Genomic DNA, 11,391 nt, shown 5'->3' with positions numbered 1-11,391 from the left:
TTATACCAAGCGTTCGAAAAATCGAACAGCATCTTTGAAAATTTTTCATGGCTTTGGAAAGCAACCATTACTTAGCTACCACTTACTATCAATTTCATTCAGTTTTGTAAAACTTTGTTTGGCAAAAAATTCAAGCAACTATGTGCGGAAAGTACATAACCCAACATAGTCTAACAAAACCAAAACCTAATCTTCTATATATATAAAAATCTCGTGTTACGGTGTTTGTTACCGAACTCCTCCGAAACGGCTCGACCGATTTTGATGAAATTATACTCAAAATACTTGGTAGGTATGAGAATAGGTTGTAAACTATATATGATACCGGTAGGATACCGATAACCATACATTTAATACCGAATAGGGTGGCTCTATGCAAAAAAAAAGATCTGGATATTTTTTTTCAAAAATTTGACTTCATACCATACATATAACCTTAAATTTTGACCCCGATTCCGTATTTTTAATTGCGATTTTATTATTTTTGTGTCAAAAATATTCTAATAATTTAACCGTTGTTTGTTTTTTCAACAGAACGAATTCATTTAAGTACACACACACAAGTACACATACACAAGTAACATCAATTCATCTAAAGCAGGGAGCATCTCCGACGAGCTGGAAGCCTTTTTGAATGAGCACAATGAGTTATCGAAATTCTTCAAATCACATTTGCTCGGATTACAAAATGACAATCACGCTATTGCCATCAACCCTGATAAAACATCAGCTGGAGAGCACGTGTGTAGATCCAAAGCACAAGCGCTGCTGGAATCATGATAGCATGGTGACACGAGAAATTTAATGCGAAGAAAAAACAATAATCTGAAATTCATCGTTGACACACACCGTTCATACGACCCTCGCTATGTTCTTCTTCAAATGACACTAAAGTTCCCAAGGTTTGCCTTCTCAACGTAGTACTACTTGCGTAATTTTTATTAGTAAATAGTTAAGATTTCGATGACGAAAAATACGCCTTGAATGTATTCTGAAGTGGCATGCTCAAAAATACGCGTGACTACAGTGCAAATCAGAAGGGTTTCTTTAACGAAGAATCTCTTGCATAAACATTAGACCAACGAGACCCCGTCACAGATACTTAATTCATTATGAACATCATTTCTCATTTTGATTTAATATTTATGAACATGCGACGAAACAAACAGAGGACGCGCTCGAAGGATTTTTATGTTTATCATATGGTGATTTGACATGGTCAAGAAACGCCAATCCAAGATATCGTAAGCTGTGCCAACAATTTATGGTCGACATATACGTGAAGGTAGAGATTGAACTACTGCAATTCTTACTACACAATCAACAAAAGCGGTGCGAGGAATAATACATTCACTTGCGAGACACTATCATGGGCAACGCCGACACAGCTTTAGTTATAGCCAGGCCAAAGCGCAATGCATTGTCATGACATTGCGCGTGTGTTCAAACACAAAATGAAGTTCGATCGTATTCGTCCCCACATAATGTTGGTTGTATTCTGTTGAATGGAAAAAGCGCAATTTTGCATTCTGCTCAAGCTCAAGTCCAATCGAGTTGGTCTCCATGTTCCATTTCTATGAAGCAAAAATAGTAATGGTTTTTCGGGTGGAATAAACACGCAAAATTTAGCATTCAAACACATTCAAAACAAATTTAGCATCTAAACGAAATCGAATAGTAATTTTCATTCAAATTTCAACAATTTAGAATTATTTCCGGAATTATGCCGATCAGATAGAGAGTAAATTGAACCACAAATACGGATGACTTATTTTGACCATTGTTTCACGACAAGGCGAACGAATTTAAGAGTGTAAAAGTCGATTTCGATTGAATTGTGAAATCCGATCACTCATATGCATATATGAATATTGAGTTCTACACATCGGTGAAGAGTAATAAAAACATCCATGAATAAAGGAAGCAATATGGCTGTGTTTCAAACTTAGATTACCGATGTGAATACTCCTCGATTGAATGACAACGATAAAATAACTCGATTCCAAACAGGCCGATTAATCAGCTCCATTGAAGTTAGCTGGCGTATCGCTGTTTTCCAATTTATGAACGAGACCAAGCTGTTATAAACTAAGCCATGTTGAAAATCACATGCACGTATTTTCTAACAAGGAGACAGCAATAAATATTGATTTTCTATATTTCATTTTTTCTGCTTTACGACAAACTTATATTACTTTTTTCAGTTGACGTTTAATTTTTAAGAGATCAAACATGTCAGTTACGTTAATGAAATACACCAATAAACATCATATAACCTTTCGTTCAAATCATTTAATTCGTTTTTTTATCGGTCACATTCGATTTATTTTAAAGATCGTTAAAATATTCAAACACACTTACAATACATTAGTGTGTTTTATTCAACACCCAAAATATTCACTAGAAATAATTTATTTGGCAGAACAACGTTTGCCTGGTCAGCTAGTAAAATATAAAAATATGTAAACTCTTCTACAGTATTACTTTGATTAAATAACACACATTGTGATATAGAAAACCATTAGAATGAACCTCCTACAGGATGAAAAATGCAGGTTTTTGCCAATGTTTTTGTTTAGCAGTTTTGCGGTTTTTCCGTCATTTTTCGGAAAACTGAAGAACGGAATATAGAATAATTTTTGATAATTGGGATTTTTGTAACGCCAAAATTACACCAATGGTTTTCGTTGAAAAAATATTTTTATAGCTTGGTCTTTAATGGGTTAATGACCGAGCTGTAGAAATAATTGTTCTGACGAAAGTCATTCGTGTAATTTGTAACAGTGTAAAGAAACCCTAATGTTCAGGAATTTTTATTTTCCAATCTTCCATTTTCCGGACATAAAGAAAAATTGAAAATTTGCTAAAACCTGCATTTATTTACGTGTAGGAGGTTTTCGACAAATTTTAAAATTAATTCTGTAGAAAAATTTAAAGACTTCTGTTTCTTATTACGCGTTGTTATTTGTTAGATTGTGTTTGGCTAAGTAATTTCCGCACATAGTTGCTTTAAACCGAATATATTGCCCAACAAAGTTATACGAAATGAAGTAAAATTGATGGTGGTAGCTAATGAATTGTACATTCATTTGGTGGAAAAACATTACCATATGTTCAAAGACAAAAAAAATATCAAAGTTGCTATTTGATTTTTCGAAGAATCGAAAAGTTGGTCGTTAATAAGTTAACCAAAGAATGGAGAAAAAAAAATTCAATAATGCAATAGAATATTTGACTCCTTCATATAGGTTATATAGCTGAGCCTGTAAAAAAAATCATTTGAAAAAAGAAGGATCAAGTTGAAGCCGAGGGGATGTTCATAGAGTGTTCACCCAAACTTTTTTCTTTATCGATTGGATATATTTAGATTGATCAACTGGTTCCTATATGGGGACACTAGGGTGCCAATGAAAATGGTAACTCTAATTTCAGAAAGCTACCCAAAAAAAAAGTTCACCACCTCGAAAAAATACTCTATGCAAAATATCCGCTCAATCGGACTTAAGGGAGAGTGGCGCAAAGAGGTCAAAGTTTGAGTTCTTTGAAAATCGAAAAATCACCCAAGGGGGGAGTATAGGAAATCGAAGTTTTGGAAAAATAATTTTGTTACCAAATGTCTTAAAATTGCATGAAACGTCGAGATCTAGTGTCACCTCGAAATTTTTTTTTTCTAAAAACGAGACTCTTTGGGAAACATGGTTTTGGGTGTCAATAGAAATACAGTCAACTCTCCCTAACTCGATATCCAATCGATAAACACCATCGAGTTGGGGATGTATCGGGATACAACAAATATTTTTTTAATGTCATAAATTGTCATATACTAGAGTAAGTGTCCCAATTATGGTATGAATTTGAATTTTTGATTCATTCACTTGAAATGAAAAAACACCTTTCTCATATAAAAAAATATTAATTCCAGAATCTCTCAGGAGGTGATAGACGGTTATATTTCACGAAAAAAATCCTTCAACGCATATGTTCGAATTTCAACGATGCCAAACTTTTCAGGAATATACACTATAGAACTTTTCTTTGTTTCGGTTGGCTCAAACTGACTCTACATTAAAAAGTACGCTACGTAATCCGATTCTGTTGCTTTCATTTGAAAGATGAGAAAATTTAGTACAGGATATACTAGTGGAACATCTGAATTAGTGGATTAAAATAACATTTTGGAAGTGGAAAATTTAAAAGTAATTTTTTTTAGTTTGTAATTATTAATTTTATCCCAAAAATTCATACTAAACTTGATTATTTCTATCAATTAAGTTAAAGCTTTCTAACCCCTCTACAATTTGTTCTTCAACGCCCAATTTCTATCTCTCTTAATTTCGCTGCAATATCGATATAAACAATTCCTAATGAAAATTCAATCAAAATCTTCAAAAACCGCGATTTTTAACCCACTGTACTTATAAAAACCACTTAAATTTCACTTTAATTTTGAAAGGTTAATTTTTTTTCTTGGAATTATTCATATTTAATTATAAAAAAAACTTTTTTTTTCAAACTGTATACAATCGAGTACAAAATTTTACATAAACGAATCATATATAATCGAGTCCTACCTGCATGAGGAACTAGGTTAACAAAGAAAATATTGATCAATGTTATTCAAACTGAATTGTAACGATCACGCAGGAAATGTTCAATGACAAAGAAATGTTCGAATAGTTTCACAGGAACATTTTCAGTTGATTTCAATATTCCGGACATATTCTATAGGTTTAATTTAACGTTCGAAGATGTAATTTCGACACAATCATCTGAACCTTCCTGAATATTCTCCATCTCAATAGAACTCATTAGGCGTTTTTCTTAGCTTTTTCAACACTTTCCAGTATATCGGTATCTGGCATCAGATCACAGCAAATCACGTTTTGGTCCTTTTTGCACTAATCATTAAAAGACATTGAGCAATCGAACGGTATTGTGCTGTCGACATGAGCAAGATCACGACGCATTTATTATGCCAGCGGAATATCACTATCATCATTGAAGGAAAATTCGGTTTCCTGAAGCAATTTTGAATAGTCTCAGATTTAACCTTATTGATTTTAGAGGGTGAAAGTATTTCAATTGCATCCAATACCGGTTTATCTGAAGGGTCCTGGATTGCATTAAAATAAAGTAAGAATGCTGAATAACATGAAGGTTGAAAAAGACAAATATCCTCCATTTCTTGCAATCTTCGTTTAACTAATCGAACTAATTAATCGAAGATGGTGAAAGTACTGATTCAGGTTCTTGATTATGTCGAAGTCCAGCTGCTAAGCTACGGAAGTAAAGATTTGTGGAAAATTTGTAAACTTATCGATTTGAGCTTTGGTCGGACAGATTTTGGGTGCGCTGTATAGTGATCAACGAACATGACCACCTTTGAGAAGAAATAGATATAAGTATGATACATTACCATAACACATAATTCCAGAAATAATACCTTTCTATTTCCATTGGAATTTTTTTCGTCAAATTGCATGATCCATTCCTCAATTCAATTAAGGCCATCCAGACCTTGATGTTGCTCTCTTATATCACTGGTAATGACTTCATATTATTGAAACATCGTGGGTTTTTAGTCTTTCCATTGATCAGCAACGGTAGTTTAACGCTCCCGTCAATGTTGGTTGTGCAAGCCATATCCAGAAGAATAGAACCTGAGAGAGGTAAATTATTTTCTCTGGCCTAATAAGACAAAAATCAATTAGCCGCTCCAGCTTATCGATTCCGACCAATTCTAGTGTAGATTGGTCGAGATTCAATTTTCCATTCCGATTCCATTTTTACTTTAGTTTGAATAGTGTTGATACCGTACTTTGTGTAATACTGAAATTATTTGTAGCTTCAGACCCCTTCCGTCCATATTGACGTAGGACTACGTCTAACCGGAAGATATAGGAAATCTAGGCACTGAACAAGTAGGAAAAAATGCAAGATTTGGAACGCTTATAACTCGAGCATTTCTCAATAGGTCGCAAAGGTTTTTGCATCAATTGATAGGAAATATATCTACGCATCTATCATAACGAATAACATTTCATTTTTCTTGAGATAAATAATTGAATAATTGTGAAATATCAAGCATTGTCAAAATGCACTATGTGCCCATTTTTGATTGGTCCATTTTGTGCTCCTCAAATCGTACCGACCAAAACGGGCAACCAGAGCAGCAGCGAAATAGAATGAAGCACGATTGGAAAGGAAAAAGAAAAAAATGAACGAAACATTGGTCGCAGTCTCACACATGCGTAATTCTCGAGCCAGCCAGTCAGCTTAAAAATCCCCGCTCCGCTGCCGTAACGATCATTCTTTGTGTGGAGACCGACTGGACAACATCGTTGCTGGACGAGCTGGACGGCGAGGGATCGAGTGCCTTTCTCAAGGCAAGAGGGCGGAGGTGGTAGCGCTGGAGTAGAGTAATAGAGTAGAGTAGAGTTTTCAAAGGGCCTTTCTCAAGGCTAGAGACGAATGAACTGCAAAAGTTTAAAGTCTCTATAATACAAGACCTTCCTTCCTTCCTTCAGTAACGATCATTCTCATTCAAACCGTACACCACATCGGTTCGCATCACAACACATCAACAAACCAACCCAAGCAGCCGTGTCTGGACATGGTAAAGGAGGAAAAGTGAAGGGAAAGGCAAAATCCCGCTCGAACCGTGTTGATCTGGAGTTTCCCGCAAGGGTAGCTAGGCCGAGCGCGTTAGTACCAGTGCACCAGTCCACCTAGCCGGCGTTATATAGTTTCGGCCGCCGAAGTGATCGAGTTGGCTGGCAAAGCTGCTCGCGACGATAATAAAACCCGCATTCGGAACAGAACACATTCGGTTCGGTGGACATCCTGACAACAGGCAGTTGCAGCGAGTGGCGAGTGGCAAACGCAATCGCAAAACGGCATCAGGTAGCAGAAGAAAAAAGTTTGTTCTTTATACAAACTGCTTTGGTGGCAAATCCAGAACAAGGCGGCATCGAGGGCGTTCGAAATGGTTTTTTTTCAAAACCACGAGTACTAAGTTTTCTAAATTGGAACCATTCCATAAAACAAGGCGCTTTTCAGGGCCATTAAACCTTCCAAAAACGAGTTTAGGAAATACAGTTCAATGCTTTCTAAAACAATATCCAAAATAATAATAAAACACAAATTGATTTCTTCATAATTTGTTTGCCAGGATATGGTGAGTATGTGAATTTGGCAGTTGTTCTGAGCTTATTGATTTTCACCAATTCTTAAATTGCTTCTAGATTGAAAGTACAGTAATTTACACTTATCTCAACATTTAGCTAATTGGACGGACCTGTAATACGACATATTTAGTTGGACATTTTTGTAAACATAGAGTTCGGGGTCCAAATTATGACCCCACATTGAAAGTCGACACTGTACCACTGTCATCGCAAATGTTCAATTACAGGTTAAAATTACCTCCAATCCGATACTGAGTGGTGGTAATGCGACGTGCCATTGAATGTAGTTTACCGTAAAATATGTCGTAAAATATGGCATCGACATCGTGAACGTAACAAAGGAGGACAAGTTAAGGGAAAGGCAAAGTCTCACTCGAACCGTGCAGGTCTCCAGTTCCCTGTTGGTCGCATTCACTGATTGCTCCGCAAGGGTAACTAGGCCGAACGGATTGGTGCCGGAGCACCAGTATACCTAACAGCGATTATAGAGTTTCGTCCGTCGGAGTGCTCGAGTTGGCTTGCAAAGCTGCTCACGACAATCAGAAAACCCGCATCAAGAACAGAGCAGCTTCGGTTCGGCGCTCATCAAGGCAACAATTAGTTTCAGTGAGTGGCAAAGTGTTTCTCCGGCACGTCGCATTAAATGTAATTTACTGAACAACAAGTCACAAGCTGGATGGGAAGAAATTTTCCAACTGTGAAAGCTGTGGCGAGTGGCAAACCCAATAGCTAAACAGGAAGGTTTAACCGAACAAGATGGGAATATCGAGTGATAGAAAAAACACAACACCAAAGGTTCTTTTCAGAACCATCAACATATTCATAAAGAGTAAACAGTAAACTAATCCACTTTTCAGGTAGATAGGTAGGTATTCACGTAGGAGAAGAAAATAAACCAATATATTTAAAATATATATTTAACAAAAGCTGTCTCCTTTATATAGTCCTACGTCACTCCGGTTATGTCCCCGACATTACCCACCCGTCTTTTTTTTCGACCTGCTCGATAATGCTCACACGTTGCGCAATGGTTAGCGTTTTGATGAAAGTTGCGCAATGGTTAGCGTTCGCATGAAAGGTTTCTCGTGGTTTTCCATACCAAATTTCCGGTGATTTTTAGGTTTTCGAAAAAAACTTAAATTTTAACGTCTGCGATTTTAATAAATGAAGTTCGAATGAGCTAATGTTTTGCATAGGGATATTATCGTGCAAATCAACATTTCGCAGCAAGTTCCGAATAATAAATTGATATAACTACAGTCAACTCTCCCTAACTCGATGTTCTGTATCTCGATATTTTCCCTAACTCGATGGATTTCATGGCACCTTCGATTTTACAAGCATTCTTCTCTCGATAACTCGATACCTCCCTAACTTGATGCCTCCCTTACTCGATGTGTTTTGATCAGTGCCGAAAATATTCACGTTCACAACTATTTTTATTGGCACTCAAAACCATATGTTTCGTCTCGTAGTCCGAAATAAAAACTCCCAGAAGTCCCAGAGTGTTGATTTTTGACAAAAAAAATTTTGAGATGACACTAGATCTCGACGTTTCATGCAATTTTAAGACATTTGGCATCAACTTTTTTTTCTCCAAAAACCTAGATTTCCTGGGTGATTCTTCGATTTTCAAAAAAACTCAAACTTTGACCGCTTTGCGCCACTCTCCCTGTGTTCCTGTGTGTTTTATCGAGTTGGCAAACATTTTGTGTAGGGTAACTTTTTGAAATTTTAGGATCAATTTTTTCCCATACATTCATTGGCTTCCTAGGGTACATTCTAATCAGTCATTCTGTCCTGGTTCATCAACGTTACAGATGATTTGTTCAAGATGCTGCCCCTCCAGCGGATGCCTCCAAGTGTGAAGGTCTTTTTCGCTATACCGACGATACATCGGAAAACTCGTCGGGATGGCCTATAAAATGCACGAATCTCCATCGATATAGGTTGCTGCAGAATGCACCAGCACATCCGGAGCAAAAGCTGTCATTCAGTTGCCTTCGAACTGGGCTGAGATAGCGGAAATTTTCCATAAATAAGGACTGAAGCAGAGGCACAACCCCGTTCGTGTTACATGCATCAAACGGATCGCGAAAAAACGTTTATGGCAAGTGACAGCGCTCAGCAAAGTCATATTCAACTAAAAATCGCCAAGGAACTATGGAACCATCACCTTCGCATTCAATTGGAAATGTGTTCCAAGAGTTATATGATTGTTATATTGACTCGAGAACTTGTCTCAATAACTTAAAAACAGGCTTTCGAAATCGCACAAATTTGTATATAAACGAATGACTGCTCGGGAATCCACTCAGTTATGATTGCGCAGCGGGTGATGTACGATCATTGGAATCTGTGTGTTTTCCCAATACAAATTCCAAAACCAATTAGCCTGGGGAAATTGGCATTGCTAAATAAATGCAAGGTGCGGGTACTTTTGAACTCGCATGCATTTTTCAAGACCGGAATGTGTTCCTCTAACACAGATTCCAAAACAAATGAGCCTGTGGAAATCGGCGATACAAAAAAGCCTTTTGCTTCAGAAATCATGTTTTCATTTCACATTATATGGACGTTAAAATGAAATTTTGTACGCGGCAACGAAGTCGAAATAGTCGAGGTCAGCGAAGTCAAATTGAATGAAAAGACAGATTTATACTCATTCGCTATGCAAATTAAAACAACAATTTGCTTCAACTAAAAATGAATTGACGAACGTTAAGAGCGAAAATAACTGATGAACGAGTCATGTTTGGCAGCGAATGCGTTGGTTGTGACTCATTAACAAGAGAGAGGAAGACGTTTATGGAAATGAAAATGCTGCAAAATCAGGGAATATCAGGGATTTTTTTCTGGTTGTGGAGTCCACGCTCTACCGGTTGATTTGCTGCAGCCATGGCGAAAACAACCAAACAACTACATTCAATGCTTTGTTCGTACTACCAGCTCCACTCCGCAGCGAAGAAATTGTACAAAGTGGGGTACTTCGTGTCCGCTGGGAATATAGCAGATCTGGCAGTAACATTCTCTTCCTTCTGGACGATACTACACGACCGTGAAGTACAGAAGAACCTGAACAGGAAGACCGAGAGCAAAGTTACCTTATTGTTCCGCATCTTGGGCCAGGAGGTCGGAACAATCAACCAAACGGCGGAGAAATACCTGACCAAAATGGAGACACTTATTGAATGTCTTGAAATGCATGAAGAGACCTACTTGGCACTTGGCACGGTGAAGATTGGCAGGGTTCTTTACATTCTTCACCACGGAGTTAACCGATGATGTCAAATATATCTCCCACACAATGTTTCCAAAGAAGGTCTTTCTGTGGCAGACGATAAGCGAGAAGGGAATGTCCAGGCCACTGTTCTCCCTCTCATCGCTTGGGGATTGACGGAGAGATATACAGTACGAAGAGTTTGCCAGAAGTTACCGATTTTAGAAAACTTGTTCTGTTGCATTATTTTTCGCAGCTTTTTTTCATCGCCATTGGAAATGAGTACATTTTCTTAGAGCATAACTGCCGTTCTACGCATAGTTATCCCATGTTCCAATATCAGCAACTGAGAAAAACGCAACCAAAATTTTCTAGCATATTTGTCTACCAGAAGCTTTAAGCATTTCAGTTTAGCAATACAACGGGTTTTTATAAGCAGTAACCTGTTGTCTAATGGAATGTGAAAAGTTCCCCTCGCTTGAATCAACCAAGTGTGATTACGGGCTAAAAATCATGGTGGGACAGTTATGCCTAGAATATCAACAAGGGACAATTGAACTTGATGTTGTTTCTTTAGAAGCTGGGAACAAACAATAACCTGTTTTGTGTTTTCCGGAAGATTAGGCATTAAAAATCGTTTTATGAAGAAAAGTGAAAATTGTCAAAAAGTAACATGGGACCACTATGCGTAGAACGGCAGATAAGTCATATATTTTATTAACTGTGCACTATAGCTCTGGAAACTAAAAAAAAAGTGGTTTCATAAATATAAAATATGGTGTATAAAACTTATGTCTGAAGACTGGTCTGGGTAGTTCTTTTGAAAAACGTGCAAATCTCCAAAAGAGTAGAGTGGTGCTGGATATGTTTTGAGATAAAAGAGCACTTGAGAGTGGTTTCGGTTCTCGTTTTTACTCGTTTTTCACAAATCCATCGCGAGCAAATCGTGTTGACGACAACTGTTCAAGCAATATTCTATTTAAA

At 37.2% G+C, this 11,391-nt stretch overlaps 1 protein-coding gene across 1 annotated transcript in view; it reads left to right on the top strand.

Annotated features, from left to right (window-relative positions):
- LOC129768266 (exportin-4-like) overlaps positions 1-933 on the top strand; it is a 48,721-nt gene extending 47,788 nt beyond the window's left edge. The window contains exon 7 of the mRNA XM_055769787.1: positions 535-933. Within this exon, the coding sequence (XP_055625762.1) occupies positions 535-634 (100 nt within the window). The 3' untranslated portion in view covers positions 635-933. The remainder of the gene's footprint in view (positions 1-534) is intronic.
- Positions 934-11,391: the final 10,458 nt, after the last annotated feature.

This window comes from Toxorhynchites rutilus, chromosome 2, assembly GCF_029784135.1.
Source record: "Toxorhynchites rutilus septentrionalis strain SRP chromosome 2, ASM2978413v1, whole genome shotgun sequence".
Classification (NCBI taxonomy): domain Eukaryota; kingdom Metazoa; phylum Arthropoda; class Insecta; order Diptera; family Culicidae; genus Toxorhynchites; species Toxorhynchites rutilus.
Note: the sequence above shows the minus strand (reverse complement) of the source record. Positions and strands in the feature narration are given on the sequence as shown.